This window comes from Papio anubis, chromosome 12, assembly GCF_008728515.1.
Source record: "Papio anubis isolate 15944 chromosome 12, Panubis1.0, whole genome shotgun sequence".
Classification (NCBI taxonomy): domain Eukaryota; kingdom Metazoa; phylum Chordata; class Mammalia; order Primates; family Cercopithecidae; genus Papio; species Papio anubis.
In genome coordinates, this window is record NC_044987.1 from 79,938,681 (window position 1) to 79,962,655 (window position 23,975).

General features: G+C 46.1%; 1 protein-coding gene across 1 annotated transcript in view; it reads left to right on the plus strand.

The window, feature by feature from the left end:
- SLC6A5 (solute carrier family 6 member 5) overlaps positions 1-23,975 on the plus strand; it is a 58,004-nt gene that overhangs the window by 13,319 nt on the left and 20,710 nt on the right. The window contains exons 6-11 of the mRNA XM_031653968.1: positions 1,393-1,534; positions 4,453-4,585; positions 13,742-13,876; positions 15,015-15,118; positions 17,725-17,849; positions 23,364-23,476. Coding sequence (XP_031509828.1) covers positions 1,393-1,534; positions 4,453-4,585; positions 13,742-13,876; positions 15,015-15,118; positions 17,725-17,849; positions 23,364-23,476 — 752 coding nt within the window. The remainder of the gene's footprint in view (positions 1-1,392; positions 1,535-4,452; positions 4,586-13,741; positions 13,877-15,014; positions 15,119-17,724; positions 17,850-23,363; positions 23,477-23,975) is intronic.

Below are 23,975 nucleotides of genomic sequence, written 5' to 3' on the forward strand. Positions count from 1 at the left end.
ACAGTGCTGTAAACGTGGTAACTGCCATATGAGTGTAAGTTGTTGTTATTGTTACTATGTGCTCCTTCGCAAAATAATGTCCTTTGGGATTAGTCCTGGTGGATTCTTTATTTAAGGTATTTGTCAGTTGATCTGTATTTTAAAATCTGTTAGAGAGGCATTGTAAAATGGTCAGAAAGACTTCAGATTCTTCCTATTTAAAATGACAATAATAATATATACCTCCTGGATTTTATGAGGATTTCATGAGATAATCATTAAAGTGTTCAACACAGAGCCTGACATACCAAGACTCACATGGTTAATTTCCTTTCTCCATCCCTGCCTAGATCAGGCCTTCTCAACCTTGGTACTACTGATGTTTTGGACTAAATAATTCTTTTTTCTTTTTTTTTTAAGAGACAGGGTCTTGCTTCATCACCCAGGCTGGGAATGCAGTGGCATGATCATGTCTCACTGCAGTGTTGCATTTCTGGGCTCAAGCAATCCTCCTGCCTCAGCTTCCCAAGTATTTAGGACTATGGGTGTGTGCCATCATGCCTGACTAAAGGACTGAATAATTTTTTGTTGTGGGGACTGTAGGATATTTAGTATTAGCATCCCTGGCCTCTACTTATTAGATACCAGTAAGCACCAGGTCCCCAAGGTGTGACAACTAAAAATGTCTCCAGACTTGCCAAATGTTTCCTGGGGAGAAAACTCATCCCTAGTTGAGCACCACACTGTTAGGTCCTGTCACAGGCTCCCCGGTAGACGGTGTGGTTGCTGCCTCTGCCTACCCATGTGAGAGTAGAAAGTACACAGCACGTGTATCCTAGAGTGCTTACTGAATGTGGTGCCAGGCAGCGGGTCCAAGGCGAACTTCTTAGAAAGCCTTCTGTAGCAGTACCCTTCAGGAGGTCTGTTTATTTTCCAATTAAATTCGTTTCAGCAATTTATTTGTTTTCTGCAGAGTCATAAGGATCTGGGTTCAAATCCTGATTCTCTTCCTCATAAGCTGTGTGGCTTCAGTAGAGTTACCTACCTCTTTAAGCCTGTTTCCTTATTTTGAAAATGGAAGATTATAGTACCTCGTGCATAGGCTCTTGTGAGGATTAAATGAGATAATGCACACAAAATGCTTGCCCACCACATAGAGAGTGCTCTGTATACAAATGCCTTTGTCATCAATACGAGGTGCAGTTGTGGGGACTGGGGGCTCTGATGGAGAAAACATAATTCTTTGGTTCTTTTATTAATATATCTGGCTTTGCCCAGTTAATACTTTCCTGAAGTTACTTTCTAATATTTGGCAAATGTTTTTGGCATTTGTTTTTAAACTGCTGCAGAGAGATGCATCTCTGTTTTCTGTACAGATTTCACTGTGTTTCTATTCTGTCCTCTCCTAAACAGATTCCTGTGTTATCAGTGACCATCCCAAAATACAGATCAAGAACTCGACTTTCTGCATGACTGCCTATCCCAACTTGACAATGGTTAATTTCACCAGCCAGGCCAATAAGACATTTGTCAGTGGAAGTGAAGAGTATTTTAAGTAAGATGACTCTCTTTTTCTTTTTTTACCTTCTAAGAGAAACCCAATGAATTAATAAATATTCAATTTGCAGACCAGAGGTGTGGGTGGTCCAAGGGATGAGACCAGAGAGGAAGGTTTTTTCCCTGGTTTGGCTTCCTAGAGCAGATTGTTGTGTCTAGTGAGCCTGGAAAGCAGAGCTGGATGAACGATGGCAGTAGGAGCAGAATCAGTGTGGCTATAATTCATGATGTTGATGAAAAGCCCATTGCAAAACCTTGATCCAGTGTAATCTAAGTGGACTGTCAGTTAACCAGATTAGTTTTTCTTCCATCTGCACTTGGCTTCAGGGAAGAGAGGCAAAAAGAAAACAAGTCATGTTCAAAGTTTTAGTTTAAATAAGAAGAAATTCCTTTTTTTCCTTTTTTCAGAGCTTTGCCTTAGTTTTGTATTTTTCAATGTCGGTTTTGCTAGACATTGGAGATTGAGGTTCAGGGATACTTGAAGATCCTTAGCTACCACTGGAAGATTTAGTGAAGTTCATAGAATTATTTTTTTATTTTCTTTCTTTTTTTTTTTTTTTGATATGGAGTCTCGCTCTGTCGCCCAGGCTGGAGTGTAGTGGCGCGATCTCGGCTCACTGCAACCTCCGCCTCTGGGTTCAAGTGATTCTCATGCCTCAGCCTCCTGAGTAGCTGGGACTACAGGCACGTGCCACCATGCCTGGCTAATTTTTTGTATTTTTAGTAGAAACAGGGTTTCACTGTGTTAGCCAGGATGGCCTCGATCTCCTGACCTTGTGATCTGCCCACCTTGGTCTCCCAAAGTGCTGGGATTACAGGCGTGAGCCACTGCGCCCAGCCATGAAATTATATCTTACGGGAGATAAATGTAGACAGAGTTCATCATAGGGTATGTAAAAAGTGTTCTCTAGCTAAACTTTAACTCAGAGGTTGTACATTCAAATGCACTCAGGCATGGCAGAATTATAAATGAGTAAAGTGAAAATAAGTGAGATGATAGGGAGGGGTGGGGACTGTGGCAAACCAAAGAGGCTGCCTGTCACAGGTAAGGGAGGCCACTGGTGCTCAGCTCCTCTGATCACTGCCTTGTGAAACTGTGGGGCAGTGCTGCCAGAGCTTCTATCTTACAATCAAAGATGGAAATAAAATCTGGATTTTTATGTATCTCTCCTATTTTAAATGGCAGCAAAATAATTCAAATAGAACACGGGGATCAAATAAAATGCATTAATCAATGAGCTTCCAGTTTGTGGCTTTCACTTAGATGGTAAGTGGTTGCTAATACCTCGACTCTTCTCTCAGTTGTCATTAATTCCTATTCCTGTTTTTTTTCCCCTGTAGACTCAGAGTGTACATGGTTGTTCCTTGTAGAACAAAAGGGAAAGTTACCTAATTGAGTAAATAGTCCCCTTTGACCATAATTATCATGGTATTGGGGTGGGCCTTTAATTATCCCTGAGCACTGAGCAACTGCGTCTGACCTGGTATATGATGAAATCTGAAAGACTGCCAAAAGCAGGTTTGCAAATCATTTGCCAGTACACCTAATCCATGCAGTCACGTGTACTAGAAAGTGATTTGCAAGCCTGCTTTTGGTGGCCTTTACTAATCCTTTGGGGCCAGTCTTTATTTCTAAGAAGAAATGTCATCAGGAGTTTCTTGGGACTTGTTTGAGGTCCTACAATTGAAGTGTGGAGCAGTTGAGACGGCTAAGTCGTGGAATTGTTGACTATGTGGTTTACCTATTTTGGGGATGGGACATGGGGAAGGTCCTTTTCCTCACTTGGCAAATATGGTCCTCAGGGTTTTGCCTTGGAACCAAGTTTAGTTCCAGCCTTGGTCTGCCCTAGTCAACTCTGAGCCCAGGTTCTGCCAGGGTTTGGGCCTGAAAGAGGCTCTGTCTGCACAGAGTTGGCCATCCCTGTTATGAAAAACATGGCTGTGTGTTGCCAAAGAGCCTCTCAAGCTAGCCGGCTGGACCAGGAGTCGGGCTGCTGCCTACATTTCCCTCGGCAGGTCAGAACATTCTGGGCCATCATTCCCACAGTCCTGCGAGCCTGGATGCTGGCTTGCCTGTTCTTTAGGTCACAGAAAAATGTCAACCTACAAACACAGCAGTTTCACAGAGGATGTATGTCTAGATGGTTGTGGAGTAGAAGGAATTGTCTGAATCTGTTATCAGGCACTGTCCCTGAAGCTGCCTCCTGTCCTCAGGGGTGAGGCTGCCCTGCTAGCCATTTGGCCAGGCAGGCCATGATGTCTTCATTTTCTATACAAGTTGCCAGCAGCAGCTACAGCTGACCAGTGGCCTCTTCTGTCGGCAGCTGCTCATCTGTCTTAGAATGTTTTGCTTGAGCAAGATCTAGGCAGCCCTGCTTTTATAATTAAGCCAACCTTAGCCTCAGGAAATGCCCAACACAACTTGAACTACAATCCAGGGCCACATTTTTAGTCATTTAGCATGTGCAGTTTCCACTATGTACTAATTTTAAAAATTTAAAACCACACAAATACTATCAGAATAAATTCTCATAAGAGAGTAGAGCAATAGAGAAAACACAAAAATCACCCTCGACGGTTCAGAGTTTCTGTTGCACTCCTCCTGGGGATGTGCTAGTGAGAATGGAACTGACAGCCTTGTCCTGAAGCCTGCCCAGGGCCATGAGTGGCCTCCTAGCACATAATCAAGAGCAGGGTAAATCCAGCTGGAGTCTCTGCAGATGGCTGTGGGCAAGAGCCCAGACCAGCAAGTTCCCCACAGCCTGATGTGATTAAGTCTGCGATGGTGGGGCGGGTGGAGGATGCTGGGGTTTTGTGCAAGGCTCCTGGCTCTACTGGAGGCTTAAAGCCTGCTGCCTGTCACCTCCCTCTCTCCTCCTTTCTATCACTTCCCCCATCCCTCCCTCCAATTCTTAGGTACTTTGTGCTGAAGATTTCTGCAGGGATTGAATATCCTGGCGAGATCCGGTGGCCACTAGCTTTCTGCCTCTTCCTGGCTTGGGTCATTGTGTATGCATCCTTGGCTAAAGGAATCAAGACTTCAGGAAAAGTAAGCACTTGGATTTATCTAAGTAAGAGAAAGCTGTGGGACGCCCAGGGGTGGTTGCTTTAGGGAGCAGGCAGAGCACTGGGAAGAGAGTCAGGAGCTGTGGATGCTGATTCTGACTCTGCCCTGGAGCAGCTGAGGGGCTGTAGGCAAGTGACTTCACTTTCGTCTGCAAAATGGGGATAATAATACCTTTCTTGCAGGGCTGTTTTAAGGGTTAAATGAGACACATATATACAGAGCTCCCAAGGGATGGTGGGGGTACTCTGATTAGGATTTCCTTCCTTTCCTCTCAGGGGCGGCCACTCATTCAGCAGAAGGAACCTCCCTGATATCATTCAGTCACTTCCCCTAAACTCTAGAATTTGTGCTGCTGGCCTTTTGCCTCTTAGTCTGGCTGCCAAGTTAGTTATTGCTTCTGCCAAGAAGCTGGCTGAAGATCAAGACTGTGTAGTAGATTCCCTCTCCTCACTCCTGGCCACCATGTTCGTGGCCTTCCTTGCCTTTCTTTCAACCCTAAGCTTGACACTCTTCTACCCCACGTGCCCCTAGCACTAAAGGAAGATGGTTCTGGCCGTGGAATTTTGGCTGAGCAATTACTTGGTAAGGGTCACTTAGTGATCGCTTGGCTGGGCCCTTTGGAGATGACGAAACTCCCACCCAAGCTCAGTTCCAAGCCACAGAAAGAGAGGAGCCCATGGAACCTCAGGCCACAGTGGGCATTGTTGTAGGGTTCATGGTAACATTTCTTCATCTCCTTGCAGCCTTAGAAAAACCTACTGAAGGCTGGGCGCAGTGGCTGTAATCCCAGCACTTTGGGAGGCTGAGGCAGGTAGATCATCTGAGGTCTGGAGTTCGAGACCACCCTGGCTAACATGGTGAAACCCTGTCTCTATGAAAAATACAAAAATTAGCTGAGCATGATGGGGGGCACCTGTAATCCTAGCTACTCGGGAGGCTGAGGCAGGAGAATCACTTGAACCCAGGAGGCAGAGATTGCGGTGAGCCAAGATGGCATCACTGCACTTCAGTCTGGGTGACAGAGTGAGATTCTGTCCCGCCGGACACACACACACACACACAAAAAAAAAAAAAAAAAAAAAGAAAGAAAGAAAGAAAAGAAAAGAAAAATCTACTGAAGAGTTAACCAGTTATTCCAATACCATGCAATAATATTTAATTACCCCAGGAGGTATTTGCATGTTTTAGGATGAAACAAAAATGTCTTTAAGCCCCAAGGAATGAGGATGTAATGGGGGATTCTGAGACCACAGGTTATGGCGTTGAGATTTGGTCTGTTATCCAGGCCAAGGATTTCTGCGATTGTGTTTCAATCAACCAACTTCTGAAGGATCGGGTCTCATCGGGAGGGTAATCAGTGCCATCTTTCACCCCCAGGCATGCTTCGCACCCCCCACTAGACACCCAATCCTGGCACCTATTAGCCACATAGACCAAACTGTCTTCTCCCTGGGGACATGGACATTTTTTGATTATGGCTCTTATTAGTGCTTGCTTTTCATGTCATCTAATTCCACAGTGACTGGAGTGGTAGATTCTGGCAGGTTTGTCAGGGTTACCTGAGGCAGGTGGTACACCTAAAATCACAGAGTGTGGGGAGAATCAGGCCAGCTAGAGAACCAGCCCGGGAGTGAGGAGACCTGGGCCCTTGACCTTGGGGACTGCTCATGGTGTTTGCTGTGTAGGGGTATCCCTACTTGGGCGGTGAAACGTGGCTGAGCTTCTGATTTTGCTCTTAGCTTTAATTTCTTTTTCTTTTGGCCAATAAATGAAAAGCACATTTTCCTAGCTGTTTTAGAAGTTCTGTTTCCTCATTTCTAAGGTGAGGGCAATTGGACTGGGTGATGTCTAAGGCCCTCTAGTTCTAAGATTATTCTGTCAGACACTTGCTGGGTGACTTGGAGGTTTGGGGGCACTTTTACTCTGTGACCTCAGTTTCCCCTTCTGTAAAATGAGAACTGGGATTCAGTGACCCCTGAGGAACCTGCTGGCTTTGAGTGAGTACCACGAGACTGGATTGATTGTTTTTCTAAGGTTACAGGGAGATGGGAAATGTTAACTTGACCCTTATGACAATACCCAGCCTGGCCTGAAGTTTCCCGGACCCCTCACTTTCTGTAGCTTGGAGCTGAGCTTGGGTGGGGTTTCCATAAACGACAAAGGGCCCAGCCAAGCGATTGCTCAGTGAGACTAGCCAAGTATCTGCTCAATCAACATCCCTTGGGCAAGACTGTCACTTCTGTAAGTGGCCAGATAGGTGTCTGTAGTATAGGCTGGAAGGTGAGACTGCAGGAGGAGAGGTGATAGGTGAGGAGGGTGAGAACAGCACCTTTTAATGATATGAGGAAGAATGGCCTGTGGCTCCAGAGTCAGACCAATCTTAGTTCAAATCCTGGCTCTATCACTTTCTAGTTGTATGACTCCGGACAAGCTATTTAACCTTCGAAACCTATTTCCTTCTCTGTAAATTGGGGATAATAGTGCATAATACTTAGGGTTGCTATAAGGATTAAGTGAGATATGCATGTTACTACCTGGTGTATGGCCAGTTATTAATTAACGTTATCTCCTTTCATGTTTATTATTCTGAATGGCTGCTGTATCGACTGCGTATTGTGCCACTTTGACATCTCCAGAGCAGAGGCTTTGTTGGGGAGATGGGAAGAGAAAGAGAGCTTTGTTGAACACTGTATGCCAGGCACTGTGCTGGCTGCTTCACATGCGTTAGAAGCACATTGATTCCCACTTTGTAGAGAGAGACTGAGGCTTGTCAAGGTAGAGTAAATTGCCTGAAGTCATAGAGTTTTTAAGTGGCAGTAGTGGGATTTGAATCCAGGTCTATCTGGCTTTGAAGCCGAGACACTTTTTATTTTTTTTTATTGAGATGGAGTCTCACTTTGTCACCAGGCTGGAGTGCAGTGGCGCCATCTTGGCTCACTGCAACCTCCGCCTCCTGGGTTCAAGTGATTGTCCTGCCTCAGACTCGCGAGTAGCTGGGACTACAGGTGCCCACCACCATGCCCGGCTAATTTTTTTGTATTTTTAGTAGAGACAGGATTGCACCATGTTGGCCAGGCTGGTCTTGACCTCCTGATCTCAGGTGATCCCCCTGCCTTAGCCTCCCAAGGTGCTGGGATTACAGGCGTGAGCCATCGCGCCCAGCCGGCCTAGACTTTTTCTAATACAAGACATTCTCTCCCAAGAAGGGGTTATTAAGAATAGATAGTAAATGAGGAATTCTGGAGCCATCATTTTCATATAGTGGGGAAAAAAATCTCCCCACAGTGAATCAGAATCTGCATTTCTACCCAGTCTCTGCTGTGTTGCTGTGTGACTTTGGGCAAGTCACAGGATATATTACAGCTTCATTTCTAGCAAAATCAACAGTTAGAATATTCTCTAGGATTCTTTTTATCTTATTAGTCTGTGTTCTTTTGGAATGGCATGGCAGCCAGTTCTTTCCACTGATTTAGAATTTAATTCTTGGTGATAGATTTCATAGGCTTTCTGGAATAGGAAGTTTTGAGCAGGTATGTTTTTCTTTCAGATCTGCCAACTTATCTCTCTGTTTGATTGAGAAAAGTTTCCAACCAGAGATCAATGATCAATTTCTATTTTAAATGAAGAATACCACCAGAAATAATGAATCACAATTTACTATCCTGCCCTGGGCTGTGCAGACATTAATCATAGAGCATTATTTGGGAGCCAAGGTGGATGCACAGCTGAAGCTGCTTTATGATGAACTCCTTTGTGATTGAAATCCCAGGAACACTGTCATTTTTATGCAAAAGAGATGTCATCCTCCTGCAGCCAGATAAGCTCAGTTCCTCCGGTTTAGGGCCTTAGGAGACAGGACTAGCAGTTTGCTTCCTCTGAGACAGGTCTTCCTATTTCACTGTTGGAGACTTTTCCAGCAGCTAGAATTTCAGAGGCATGGGCGACCAGCACGCAGCCTGAAGGTCAAATGCAGCCCACCTGCCCTCAGGGGCGCCTCTGCTTGAGAGTTGTGGCAGCGAAGCAAAGCTAACCTAATTAGCTCGTACGGGCTGGTGGGCTTTTACCACCTGTTCGGGGTCCCATGGTGAGAAGGATGCCTGGAGGTGTCAGGCCAACAGGCTCAGATGGGCGAGTCAGTGTCACTCCTGCCAAGTGTAATTCATTACTGTTCAAGTTTAATTCCTCTGACAATACAATGTGGAAACAAGTGCCTTCTAAATCTCCCCTGACACAGAGGAACTAGCTGTGCAGAAAGCCTCCATGCCCACCTGACTCACATTTGAGGTATTCCCAGGATTTGTAAACCAAACTGTTGGCCCCCTCAGTTCACCATGATCACCATCTAAAAATGAATGCATCACCTGGGCGAGGTGAGCAAGTGTCTAGAGTGCAAAATTGAGAGGCACTCACTCTCAGGTTCCCGAAGTGCAGGGCCAGCACCTGACAGTGAATTCCTCTGTAAATTTTGCACCCTAGATGCCTCCTGTCTCACTTGCCTCCCCCTAGTCCTGGCCCTGCCATACACACTTCTGATCGTGTGGCCCACAGAATGGCGTTCATGGAAAGAGTGGCTTTGGAGTGGGGAAGCTTTGGGCTTAAATCCTGTCTGAAGACTTTGAACGAGATATTTAATCCCTTGTGAGAGGCTTAACCTGAACCTCAGTTAACTTCTCTGCAAAATGGGAGAAATATACCTGGCCACAGAGGGAACTCAGGAATGATGGTGTCTAAACAGCCTCCAACAGTGAAATGGGAACAGTTGTATCTTAAACTCATGCCAGCCTTGGAGATTTCCTCCTATAAGCCACCGCCATCTAGGTCATGTCCTCTCCCTCACCTCTTCCTTCCATCCTCACTTCCCACTAGCCCCAGGTGGTCAGGGGATGGAAAGGATACTCCTTAGCTGTGTTGCATCCCATCCCCGTGCTGTTTTGGGGGCAGGAAAGTCAGGCTGGTCAGGGCCTGCCCTTGTAGCATCTCCTCTTCCCAGTCCCACCTGACAGCTGTGAGGCCAGCCCTGAGATGTCAGATGCCCTTGGATTTCCTAACATCCACATGTGGAAGGGCTTCACTTCTTAGACTTCAAGGGGAGGGAAGGAGAGAAGCAGGTTTGGTAGAAATAGAGAGGAGCTGGCTGCTGCCCCTCCCTGCCATCCCTAGCACTACAAGTTCTTTGAGACAAGGAGGGAGGAGAGACTGCTGTTCTGTGGGGCAGGGAAAAGGTATCCCCGGTGTCACAGTAGAGAGAAAAGGAGGGTAGCCCATCCCTGGCAGCTCTGAACCTGCAGCCAGGAAGAAGGAGTTTGGCCTTGAGTAATTGGGTTTAGAGACAGAAGTAATTTCCCCATTTCAGTTCATGGCAACTCCACCCTTTCAGTTGCTGAGGCCAAAACACTTGGGAGTCACTCTGACTCTTCTGTTTCTCTCACACTCCCCATTAAGTCTGGTGGCTCCTCTCGAAAATGTATCTGGCAACTGTTTCTCACCAGCTCCATTGACAACACCCTGGCTGGAGCTAGCCCCATTCTTTGTCCCTTGCCTGCTGGCTGCTGCGGCTTCCTTACTGTTATCCCTGCCGTATTCTTGCTACATAGCAACTGGGAGATTCTGTGGAAAGGTTAGATCCTGTTACCCCTGTGCCTGAGTCCCTGCCATAGCCCTGTTGCCCACAGAGTAAGAGCTCTGCCTGGCCCCACCTAGTCTGCCCCTCCCTACTCCCACTTTGCCCATCTCTCCCACCTGTGCCCCATCTCTTGCCACACTGGCCTCTTTGCTGTTCCTAGGAGTCAGGCACACTCCCTTCTTAGGGCCATGATTCCAACTGTTCCCTTCATCTAAAATGTTCTCCCAGACATCCAGTTGGCTCACCCTGACTTTCTTCCTTGACCAACTTCTCCCTGAAGCCTTCCCAACCATCCTCCCCACACCCCACCCCACTTACCCAGCTCTAATTTTTCATTTTTTCAATCCACATATCACCTTCTAATATACCACAAATAATACTTACCACGATTATTGTTGATTGATGATCTCCCCAGCTAGAACGGAAGCTATTCAGGGCAGAAATCTTTGCTTTGTTTACTGATAGGTCCTGAACATTTAACTGTCCCTGGCACATATGAGTTGCTCTAAATATATATATATAAGTATATATGTTCATTTGAACAAGTGGAGTGATCCCAAGAGTTATAGAGTTACATCTTTTTTTTTTTTTTTTTGAGGCAGAGTCTCACTCTGTCACTCAGGCTGGAGTATAGTGGTGTGATACTGGCTCACTGCAGTCTCTGCCTCCCGACTTCAAGTGATTTGCCTGCTTCAGCCTCCTGAGTAGCTGGGACTACAGGCGCATACCACCAGGCCCAGCTAATGTTTGTATTTTTGTATTTTTATAGAGATGGGGTTTCACTCTGTTGGCCAGGCTGGTCTCTATCTCCTGACCTCAAGTGAGCCGCCTGCCTCGGCCTCCCAAACTACTGGATTACCGCGCCTGGCCTCCAAGAGTTATTTCTTCATCTCAGCTCTAAACTTCCCCAACTCATCTCCCCCTGTGAGTCCTTGAATCTGTCCTCACCTCCCGAAATCCCACTTACTACCATGCTGGAGCCCCTACCAGGTACTCAAGTCTGTGCAGGCAGCGTGTGGCGGGGCCCTGTGTCCCTCTCATGGGGCAGGTATTCCAGTTGCCCTCAGAGGGAGGACTGCAGGTGGGAATGGAGGTGGCCCTGAACCAACAGCCATCACCCCATGGATCAGAGAGCCCAGAGTGGGCCTGGATGGAAGCTTAACCTCAGCCTCTCAAGTGTCTTTTTTTTTTTTTTTTTTTGAGACAGAGTCTCGCTCTATCACCCAGGCTGGAGTGCAGTGGCACGATCTTGGCTCACTGCAAGCTCCACCTCCCAGGTTCATGCCATTCTCCTGCCTCAGCCTCTGTGGAAGGGCCTGCCCTTGTAGCATCTCCTCTTCCCAGCCCCACCTGACAGCCTATAGTCCCAGCAACTGGGACTATAGGCGCCTGCCACCATGTCTGGCTAATTTTTTTTTTTTTGTATTTTTAGTAGAGATGGGGTTTCACCATGTTAGCCAGGATGGTCTCGATCTCATGACCTTGTGATCTGCCTGCCTCGGCCTCCCAAAGTGCTGGGATTACAGGTGTGAGCCACCGCGCCCGGCCTCAAGTGTCTTTTAATGCACTTTTTGGACTGTAACCTACCTGTAAGCCGAGCATTGTCAATGCTATTAAGTTGAGGACTGGTGAGTCCTAGGCCAGACTGTGAAATGGTACTTCTGTTTCCAGTGCCCTGGGCCGGTTCCACTTTGTGTGTATTGTAACACTGTACTCTTCCAACAGCCCCGTGAAGAATCTACTGTTGCTGCCACTTTGCAGGTGTGGGCACTGAGGGTCAGAGACTCAGAGAGGTTAAGTTGCTCCTCAAGGTGATCCAGTTTGTAAGTGCTGGAGTCAGGATTTGGACCCAGGCTCGTGGGACTGCAGAGGCTGAGCTCTCACACTGTTCCTTCCACTTCTGCCAAATCCTGGTCCCAAGCCCTCACCTTGAGGTTTGATGGACAGGTATGGAAGGAAAGGTCCCCCCACCTACCACGTTCAACTAACCCCAAGTTCTGCTAATGTTACCTCCCAAATATTTCTCTTTTTCTTTTCTTTTCTTTCTCTTTTTGACATGGAGTTTTGCTCTTGTCACCCAGTCTGGAGTGCAAGGACGTGGTCTCTGCTCACTGCAAACTCCGCCTCCTAGGTTCAAGCAATTCTCCTGCCTCAGCCTCCTGAGTAGCTGGGATTACAGGTGCCCGCCACCACGCCTGGCTAATTTTTGTATTTTTAGTAGAGATGGGGTTTTGCCACGCTGGCCAGGCTGGTCTCAAACTTCTGACCTCAGGTGATCCACCCGCCTTGGCCTCCCAAAGTGTTGGAATTATAGGCATAAGCCACCGTGCCCGGCCTCCCAAATGTTTGTTGATGCTGGTCCCTCCCTCTCTTCCGCATCCAGGAGTACCCTTTGGCTGGCATTCAGGACCTCCTATGACATGATCTCCTCCAATGTCTCTAGTCCTCCACCACCCCCACTCTTAGCCTCAAGTTTATGCTGTGCTGATAGTGAGTAGGGCTTTGCCTCACACGCCTGCCTTGCCCATGTGCTTCCTTCACCTTCCCACCTTGCCTCTCCTCCTCTAAGCTGCACTTGTCCAGCTCAGTGTCATCTCCATGAACCTCTTAGTAGACTTCTAGGTTGAGCACAATGCCCTTCCCTGAACTTCCATAGTGCCCTGTGTGTAATTCTCTAGCTCATTATTCAGACATTGTCTTTGTGTCTTCTAGGTTAGGAGTCCCTTCACCTTCGTGCAGCTGATGCCTGGCACAGTGGCCAGCTCATAGGAGGCCCTCAATAAATATTTGTTGAACTTAATGGCATTTAATAACCCGCTGTTATAAATCAGGCACCACGCTAAGTCCTATCCATGCATTAGCTCATTGAATCCTCACGATTGTCTGTAAGAAGGGCGCTATTATCCCTAATTTACAGATTCAGAAACTAAGATTCAGAGAGCGTAATACATTGTCTAAGGTCACACAGCTACTCAGTGCCAGAGGTACAATTTCATTTGAACCTAAATGCGTCTAATTCTAAGATCACGTTCTTTTCACCTTACAGGACTGCCCCACTTATGTGTATAAACAGGGACGGAAAGCTTAAGCTAATAGGATTCATCTTTAATGGTGGAATTTTGGTGCTCTACCAGGGGTGGAGTAGGAGTTGGGGAGGAGGTAGGCACAGAGCCCCCCTCCCTCCTTCCCTCTGTGGTTCCCTAAGGAGTTGTGTACTCATCAGCTGGGCTGGGTGACATCTACCCCAGCCTTCTGGCTGTAGGCCGACTCATCCCACAGCCTCAGGTCTCTCCTAAGAGGCTTTATTTCTAGCTCTCTCTGACTCACCTTTGGTCCCAATGCCTTCCCTGCTTCCCCAGCCCTGTCTGCGTTTGGGGAGAACTACCCTGATGTGCTCTCTGTCACCCGCTTGTGCCGGGGTGGCAGCCCTACTCCTTCCCCGAGCAACACTCCTTCTGCACAGGTGCACTCTGGAGGGCTGCTCCTTCCAGCCCCTCTGCCCATGGCTTTTCTAGGTGGTGTACTTCACGGCCACGTTCCCGTATGTTGTGCTGGTGATCCTCCTCATCCGCGGAGTCACCCTGCCTGGAGCTGGAGCTGGGATCTGGTACTTCATCACACCCAAGTGGGAGAAACTCACAGATGCCACGGTGGGCTTCTAATTTTATTTATAACCGGCCCGGGGGGGAGTGGTCCTCTGGGATGCTTGGGCAAAAAGGATTAGACGTCCTCCCCCAGGGAATCCCAGTGTGTGCTTTTATAAGAGCCTGATGATCTTGGTATATTATGCACTCAGGAAATATTTAATGAGAAGTGGACAACTGAGGGTTTTTAGATTCCTGGAATAGTTGTCCTACATCTGGGGTTATAGTAGAGGCCGAAAATGAATAATGAAATCCCCTTAATAGCTTTGGGCCAACTCACACCGCTTATCTGTTACTAATTATAGAGTGTCAGAGCGTAGTTTTGCTGGTGGGAAAATAACAGCATCTAGTGTAAACCACAAGCGATTCTATTTTTAAAATATTTTTACCTGAACCTTTGAAGGGCTCAGACACGTCTGAATACTTTTATACACCCACACAGGGCCAGGACAAGCTGAACTTTCTCTTTGCATATTCTGTACAGGCACATCTAACTCTAAAATTTCCAACTCAAAAACTACAAATGAGGGGGTGATTGTTGAAGGGGAACTGACTTTTCTCACCTTAAAGAAAATTCTGCTTTTCCAGGGTGTGTTAAGAACGCATAGCTAGGATTGAGTTTGATTGCACGTAACAGAAAGTCTCCACTTAATGGCAGGTAGGACGTGACACTATAAAGTCTACAGCGGCATAGAGGTTGCTTTACTAAGATTGGGGCTACAGAGTTTCAGAAATTTAATAGCAGTTGTAATCCACAGAAATGTCAGTTAAAAAGGGTTTTGATTTTGCATCCGTTAATATATTTTGCTGTTGTAAATTATTATTTTCTGAGAGTGTATTGACCTAAAGGAAGGACTCTCCCTTCCGTTTAGCTTTACGGGACAGAAAAGATGAGCATGGCATGTAGTGTAGTTTATTGAGTTCCTCACCTTTGATACAGGAAGTTAAAATCTCCCAGGTAATTTACTGTGCCTTTGGTTTCCAGCACAAGTGATTTATGTTCTCATTGATGTTGATGTCAGAAGTCATCTTGTCCCTGATGTTTCCCCTGGAAACATGATATGGCACTGGGTGTGTGAGACTCCCCTCCCCTGGGGCCAGTCTTCTTTATGGATCTTGAATCTCTTTCCCTTTTGCCTCTCAGGTATGGAAAGATGCTGCCACTCAGATTTTCTTCTCTTTATCTGCTGCATGGGGAGGCCTGATTACTCTCTCTTCTTACAACAAATTCCACAACAACTGCTACAGGTATGTAGAGGTGCTACAAGATCTGGGCATAGCTGGTGAGTGGGACAGAAGAATGGACTGAGTTATCAGACACCTGAGGCCACATCCTCACATTTCATCTTAGGGAGAGCTAGAGATTTGCCTCTGGCCTAGGACAAAACACATGCTAAGGCCTAGGCACTGTCTTTTGAAGGCCTAGATCCTCACTTACACACCTGGCTCTGATACATGGTGGAGGCTCAAGTGGCTATTTATAGGATGGAAGCAAGTTTCTCTGGAGGTCATGTGCAGCCAGCTGTGTTCTGTGATAGTCATTTGTGAGCTACCTAATCTGTGGATACAGTGGACTGTGCCTTCAGATGGTCTTCCCTCTGTGTGGGGCTGTGACCTAATCTCTTCTTATAAAGACACCAGTCATATCAGTCACATTGGATCAGGGACCACTCTAATGACCTCATTTAGCTTAATTACCTCTTTAAAGACCCTCTCTCCAAATACAGTCACATTCTGAGATACTAGGGATTAGGATGACAAAATATGAATTTGGTAAGGGTGGGGGAGCGATAGGAAGATACAATTCAGTTCATAATGGCCTCGAGTAACAGACTATGGTATTTGAACTTCTTTGGTCACAACTGCTCATTAACCATTGACCCAAGTTAGTCTGAACACCATTAAAGAGTGAAGCATTGCTATCTTCTTTATTAGAAATGAGGCTGCGTGGTGTGCCAGAAATAACCCAGGCTGAAAGCCTAGATTCACATCCTGGCCCACACTATTAATTAGTCCATTACCTTCCCTGGACCTCAATTTCCTCATCAGTAAACTAAGGGGTCAGTCAAGGTGGATCATTTGCTGCACACTTCTAGGCTTTGCATGGTACAGGCATCATCTCATTCTGTCCTGGCAACAGCCTATGACAGCACCATTGCTGCCATTTCAAATCAGAGTGGAAAGGAAGTGGATTGCTCAAGGTCATGCCACTAAAAGGCAGGAGAACCAAGATTTCAGTGTAGCCCTGGGTTACAGTGTAACCCATCTAGCCGTGACCTCAAATTTGAGAACAGGATGACTGAAGGTAAGCTGGGAAACCCTGGCTGTCTTACCAGCAGCAGGCTCTGCGATGAAGGTAGAGTTGCTGGGCTCTCTTCCCTCCCCTGCCCCTTTGTCCTTCTCAACCCTGTGTGTCCCAACTCCAGGCTACCCTCACATTTTAGGGTCATTTGACTTTCCCACTGCCTTCTCTTCCCTCACACATAGTTCCCGTCCTGGAGCCGACCAAGGCCCTATCTCCTCAATTTCTGTTCTGATGGACAGATTTACCCCTGCCCCTGGAATAATGTCTTAGTTTGTTCATATTGCTCTAACGAAATGCCATAGACTGAGTAATATGTTTTTCTTTCTTTATACATTTTTTGCTTTTATTATTTTAAAATGACACATAGTAATTATGCATATCTATGGAGTACAGTGTGATATTTCAGTACAAGTATACAATGTGCAATGATCAAATCAGGGTAATTAGCGTATCCACTACCTCAAATAATTAGCATATCTACCACCTCAAACATTGATCATTTCTTTGTATTGGGAACATTCAAAATTCGTTCTTCTAGCTGTTTGAAAACATATAATAAATTGTTGTTAATATAGTCATTTTATAGTGCTATAGGATGATTTTTTTTTTTTTAAGATGGAGTTTTGCTCTTGTTGCCCAGGCTGGAGTGCAATGACCAATCTCGGCTCACTGCAACATCCACCTCCCAGGTTCAAGCTATTCTCCTGCCTCAGCCTCCCAAGTAGCTGTGATTACAGGCATATGCCACCATGCCCCACTAATTTTTTTTTGTGTGTGTATGTGTGTGTATTTAGTAGAGACGGGGTTTCACTATGTTGGTTAGGCTGATCTCAAACTCCTGACCTCAGGTGATCCACCTGCCTTGGCCTTCCAAAGTGCTGGGATTATAGGCGTGAGCCACCGTGCCCAGCTGGGATGGTTGTTAATATAGTCATCCTACAGTGCTGTAGAGCACTATACTTTATTTCTCCTATCTACCTATATTTTTGTATCTTTAACTGACTTTTGGCTATAAACAACAGACATTTATTGCTCACAGTTCTGGAGGCTGGGAAGTCCAAGTTCAAGGTGCCAGAATATTCAGTGTCTGGAGGGCTGCTCTCTGTTTCAAAGACGGCACCTTGTTGCTGTGTCCTCATATGGTGGAAGAGGCAGACGCATTCCCTTCAGCCTGTTTTATAAGGGCACTAATCCTATGAGTTGGCTCTGCCTTCCTGACTTAATCACTTTTCTAAAGCCCCACCTCTTAATACTATCAAATTGTGGATTAAGATTCAGCCCATAGCAGATGAGTTGAGACCCTTTATATAGAATGTGGAGTCAGAGCTTTGGCCCAGAGGCCCTGAATCAGGGCTATTAGGGGATATCTTTTGAGCCTTTTGGTGCTTTTTAAATGAGTCCAAGGGAGCCTGTGGTTAGGACATGAACATACATGTATATGAAACACATGTGCAAGCAAACACGTGGGCACACATTTATGTGTCCTTCCCCTTGTCCCTTTCCACTCACCAAGCACATCTAATGGAAAACTCTGGTCTCTTCTTTCCAGGGACACTCTAATTGTAACCTGCACCAACAGTGCCACGAGCATCTTTGCCGGCTTCGTCATCTTCTCCGTTATTGGCTTTATGGCCAATGAACGCAAAGTCAACATTGAGAATGTGGCAGACCAAGGTACAGGACAGTTGTTACCCTGCTGTTGCAGGGCGGGTCCCAGGCCCATGTCACAAGCTCTTAATTTATACTATGCTGGGAAGGTGGCCTTCTGGAACAGGATAGAGGGTGGAGGAGCCCAGGTCCTTCTGTACAGTGGGACTGAGGAAGGCTCAAGTAGGAAGCTCACTACAGAGTCAGAACTGGCTTGTCTCTGACTAGAGGGATTGCTTTAAAAGCCCTCTTTCCTTCTCATCTCCTCCCCTTCCTCTTACCTTGCCCCTCTTAATTTAGCTCCAGCCCATAGAAGTGAGGGTTATACCTGTTAGGTATGAGTAGTGAATTTATTAGGCCAACCATTGCCTCAGGAGCTGATGTGGGCACAGGCTGCTGTAGGATGACATTCCTTGCAGAGGGCCCTGTCGAAACCAAGGCTTAGTGAGAGAACTGACTTCAGAGGACCATTTTCCTTACAAAGCACTTTTCTGATTGTTAGGTCAAATGTGCTTTCAGGGCCTTCTGCTTAGTTAGCAATGCAGACCTGCAATTTTTTCCCCAGTGGGTAGAAAGGTTGGATCGTGCTGGGTGGGTGGAGAGGCATGTGGAATAAATGTTTACTCTCTATCCAAATGATCTTTTTATTAATGGCTAACATTTGTATGATGTTTTCAAGTTTACAAAGAGCTTTCATTTTTATTTCATTTAATCCATATTACTAGGACAGCATTTTGCAGAGAGAGCGTTCAAGATTTTAGTTTAACTCTTCATTTTCACCCAGCCTGAATCCACAAAGGATTTGGATATTTAGTAGGTTTCAGTGATCAAGGGATTTCATTGTGTTTATTGTTTACCATTATGATCTCATTCTCAATTCAGACATTTATTGGATGCCTAGTGTGTTGGTCCTGTGCCTCATGCTGTGGGGCATGACTATGGCCCTGGACAACCAAGGGGTGTACCTGTGAGAGGCTTGTCTGGGCAGTTATCTTCCTTCAAGCAGCTGACTGCCATTCTCAGATAATGTTTCAGATGTGGTGAGAGAACCAAGCCCTGGAAATGTCACCTTTTTGGATACTAAGATTTCTTCTGGTTCCCTAAGGATAATTCATTACTATACCAGTTCATGCTGATAGTACACCCAGGGCCTCAAAGAGTTAAAGAGCCAGCACGTTCCAGGGGTGCAATTATCTCTCCCTGGAGAGGCTGTGAAACCCTGAGGGGTGTTTGGTTCTGCAGCAATGCACTAAATTAGAGGGGCCCCAGGAGATAAGCAATGGCTCTGGCTGGTTGAGAATTCTCAGATACCCTGGGAGGCAGGGAGGGAAAGTGAGAGGGTAAACAGGTTTTGTACTTAGAGGTACTGGAGTCACTTCCAGCTGTCCTGTAACCTCATTTCCTCCTAGCAGAGTGGTTGGAGCAGATAGGTTCTGTCCCATTTTCTAGAAGATCTTAGGCATTTTACTTTCTGTGACATTACTGAGTTCTTTTGGAACCAGTGGCCAACCTGCTAGAGACTATGAATCCTGAGATGTGGGCCAGGTTAGTAAACGATTCTGAACTCTTTTCTGCTCCAGGAAAGGGATTTCTGGGGAGATATTGCAAAACCTCAAATAGAATGTTGTTTATCTGGTATGTAAAATGCAGCCAACAAATTGCCCATGTTTTCCTCTGAAATTTCTCCTTGCCAGTGTTTTTTCACTTCCTTTGATTTGAACAAGGATAAGGGCACTTCTAACAGGTTCTAACCTGTTGTGTTAATACTTGTCTCTGGCACAGGGACAGTGGGCCTCATCTCCCACGGGAGAGGGTCCATGAGATCTTCTCCCAGACCCACTGGGGAAGCTTTCCTGCTCATCTGAACCTGCATGTATTTTTATATGTGCTTTACAGGCTTGTCTTACTTGCCTCGATATGATGGAGGCTCTGCAGAATATAGGACAGAAATTTGGGGTCAGGTCTGCATTAAACCCGAGCCCCATTTCATCCTTGCTGGGCAACACTGGCATATAGACATTCAGGCCATTTTTGCTGACCCAACTTTGGTAACTAGGTTCTGACCTTTAGTCAAATAGAGGTTCTCCTGAATGACCTAACACTATTCGATTTAGTTTATCACTCCCTTCTAAAAGAGGCATTTCTACCAAAATGATCATCCGAAATCTTGGTCTTATCAAAATTTTGAGGGGCTGAGGATGGGTAGGATTGGTGAAGAGACCAGCCTGTCTTTTGCTTTTGTGATAGACATAGGGAAGGGGGCATGTTCTTCTTGGGGATCTGCTCTAGAAAAGCAGCTTCCAGGGAAGTTAGGCCTTCAGAGCCATCTCCCCACCATATGCATTGCCACCTATGGAGCGGTGACTCATGTTCAGAATCTATCCTGAAGCCAAACAAAGATGCTTATCCAGCAGCAGAAAAACTCAGACCAGAGTAGATAAGCAGAAATGTGCATATTTATTTAGCATTCCCAGGTGTAGGTAACTCTCAGCTAAACAGAGCACTAGAAATACTACCTTGGTTCCCTTGCCCCTTAATAGTTCAGATACCTTACTGATCAAAACGAGCATTCTCAAACGGCACTGACGCCCCAGTTCCATGCAGCCATCTGCCTATCACCTGTATCCCAATCCTTCTGCCCACAGGCACAGAAGTCCAGCTGGCATATCCTCAGAGAGCTCATTCAATTTGTAATAGTTATCACAGCAGAGTGGCTACCCAAGCTGTGCTATGGGCCTTGATGCATTGCATTGACCAGAGCCCCTTGCTGTGTCTTTAGTGGCGCTCTAGGATAAAGGAGGCTCTCATGGTAGGATCTCTGGGGACTCTGCTCAAGTTCCTGAAATGTGGAGCCCCTTTGATCCCCTTTCACAAGACCAATAATAGTCTATGTTTTCTGAGTTCCTAGTATGTCCAGGCATTGTTCTAAGCTTTTTACTTGTGTTGATGCATTTAATTCTCACAGAAGCTCTATAAAGGTAGGTACTATTATTATTTCCATTGTGTGGATAAAGAAACTAAAATTTGTCTAGAAAGAACAAGTGACTCCCCTAAGTCCTCTGCCAGTAAGAGATACAGCCAGTTTTTTTGTTTTTGTTCTTTTTTGAGATGGAGTCTTGCTCCGTCACCCAGGCTAGAGTGCAGTGGTGCCATCTTGGCTCACTGAACAACTTCCGCCTCCCCTGTTCACACCATTCTCCCGCCTCAGCCTCCTGAGTAGCTGGGACTACAGGCGCCTGCCACCATGCCCGGTTAAATTTTGTATTTTTAGAAGAGACTGGGTTTCACTATATTGGCCAGGCTAGTCTTGAACTCCTGACCTTGTGATCCGCCCGCCTTGGCCTCCCAAAGTGTTGGGATTATAGGCGTGAGCCACCGAACCCCGCCACCAGTTTTTTAATCCATGAGGAAGAGAGCCTGTACTCCAGTCACTGGGCTCTACTGCCACCTAGTGGGAGAGGAGAGAGGCAGAACCTGGCCTCCATCAGACTGGCCATATACTTTTTAACATCTAATGATGTTACTGCCTAGATGACTCTGCTCGCCATCAGCCTTGGGTAAGTGGAGTCTGCTGTAATTTAGCTTGCACATTCCGCCTTCACCTGGGTGCTTTAGGGAGGCAGCTGAAATGGAAGCAGGCTGAATATTTTGAAATCACTTCCTTCCTCTAAAAAAGCTGTAAAGCCCAAAGGGTGGAATCCTGTTAAAGTAAGCCGCTGAGGACCTCTGGTAGTGGCCATTGAAGACCTTCTTGTCGGCTTTATGGGCATGACTGTCGTGAGAGCATTAAACTGACTTCCTTGTTGTTCTGCATTTGAGACCTATTTTGAACTTTAGTTTAATACAGACTTTTCTTTTATGGTTCACATAGGGAGCCTTCAGAGACTGGCTCTACAGTCTGTTCAATAAATGCATACAGTGGGGAAATCTCAGGCATTTGAGGCTTTATATTTTAAATACACCAAGGCCCTAGGCAACATCAGGAACAAACAACCTGATAAATTCCAGTTTAAAAAAGTGCTGTTATGCTTGCGTTATAAACATTCTAGGTGCTGTGACTTCTGGCCGCGGATGTGTGCTGCCTGTGGATTATCCCGGTGCCCACATTCACTTGTCTCTGCCCATTATCGTTTAGTTTTCTACTTACAGGGAAATTCACAACTGCTGTGTCTTTAGCCACCTTTGGTTACAGTAATCTTCCCAGTGAGGCCGTGAGGCAGGGAGAATGACTGGCAGGGTTTTATGATAGCAGAGAAAACTGCCGCTCAGACATCCCCAGCAAGACCCACATGAAGTGTTCTAGAGTAAACCTGAATCAGAACCGCTAACTTCCAAGTTCATAGTCCACTCATAGTAGAAGATAATAATCTGTGGGTGTTGATGATGTAGGGGGTACTGGGCTCAGTGTTTTATCTGCGTTTTCTCATTTGTTCATTGTAGCCACCTTGTGAGGTCCTATTTTTATCCCCATTTTACAGATGGACAAAATTGAGGCTTACAGAAATTAAATAATTTGTCTAGGGTTGCACAGATGGTAAGTCATGGAATATGGATTTGGACCAGATCTGACCCTTAGAGACCGAACCCTCTTAATCCTTACATGATGTTTCATGCACCGCCCCACCAACCCAACTAACTACTAGGACTGACACCATTTATACCAATAGTGCAAGATCCTGAAAGTGTTAGATTCATATTTTATGTGAATGTTTTCTCCTGGAGGACTAAATAGGAGGAAGGGTAGTTAAAGGAAGAAATACTAATGCATTTCTTCCTAGACTTAATACTTAGGTGATGGGCTGATCTGTGCAGCACACCACCATGGCACATGTTTACCTGTGTAACAAACCTGCACGTCCTGCACACGCACCCCAAAACTTCATAAAATAATTAAAGGAAGAAATAATGTCATTCTGGTCATGTTCCAACTTTTAGAGCAGGGATTCTCAAACCTCAGCACTACTGACATTTGAGACAGGATAATTCTTTGTTGGCAAGAAGCTCTCTTGTGCACTGTAAGATGCTTAGCAGCATCCCTTGCCTCCACCCACTAGATGCCAGTAGTTATCCTACCCCTACCCCCGGCTCACCCCTGAGAATAAAAAATGCCTGCAGACATTGCCAAATATCCCCTGGGGTGCAAAATCACTGCTGGTTGAGTACTACTGCTCTAACGGGTAATTAATTACATTTTCCCTTAATTCATCCAATACGAAGATGGAGTTTCTCATCCTATGTACATGGTACACAGCCTAGCCATGGAGTCCAGTAGAGTTGCCTCTGAGTCTCTGCTTAGACACTATTTTTAGGCCTCTCCTGTGAGTTCTCCTAGCTGTTGACCTAATTCCCTTGGTCTTTTTCTTCAAGAAGCCTATGGTCTAATTGAGGAAATGGATAGAGATGAGTGAAAAATAACAAACAGTGGAAGCAGCATATAAGAAGTAATAAATGAGGATCTCAGCAGAGAGAAGGCCCTCTGGGCTCCAGGAAGAGCGGCCTTGAGTAGGGCCTGCCTGCAATCATCTGTCTCGTTCCTTACAGGGCCAGGCATTGCATTTGTGGTTTACCCGGAAGCCTTAACCAGGCTGCCTCTCTCTCCGTTCTGGGCCATCATCTTTTTCCTGATGCTCCTCACTCTTGGACTTGACACTATGGTGAGCCCCTTTGCCATCAGTCTCTATCCCAGACTTCTCTTGAAGACTCCCCCTCTTCTGGGTCCTGGGTTCACCCTTCAGGAGAGCGGTAGGCTTAGGGGTGTCTGAATGCTTCTCCCGAGAGATCTGGAGATGTTGAAGTGCCTGCGTAGGGCTCAGGATCACCTTGTATTTTGGGTACTCACGTAATGGTGCAAGAGAGTCGTCCTCTCTCTTTCCTTCTCCCTCTGTTCTATGTGGCAATTTTTAGTCTGTGTGCTTCCTGCCTTCGTGTCATTTTGCCAAAGCAAATTCTGTAGGGCTGGATGAGAAATAAAGTGAAGTCAATTTTAGGGGAATTGCTGTGGGGCTGAGACAACCACAGATCATGCTGACAGGTGCTCAGAGTTTAGTCCTTGGGTGCAAAGAGGGTTTTTCCTCAAGTAGAAGAGCAAATGCAAGGTAAACTGGAGGACAGGAATTTACATCTCATGAATACAAAATGAAACTTAAAATGTCC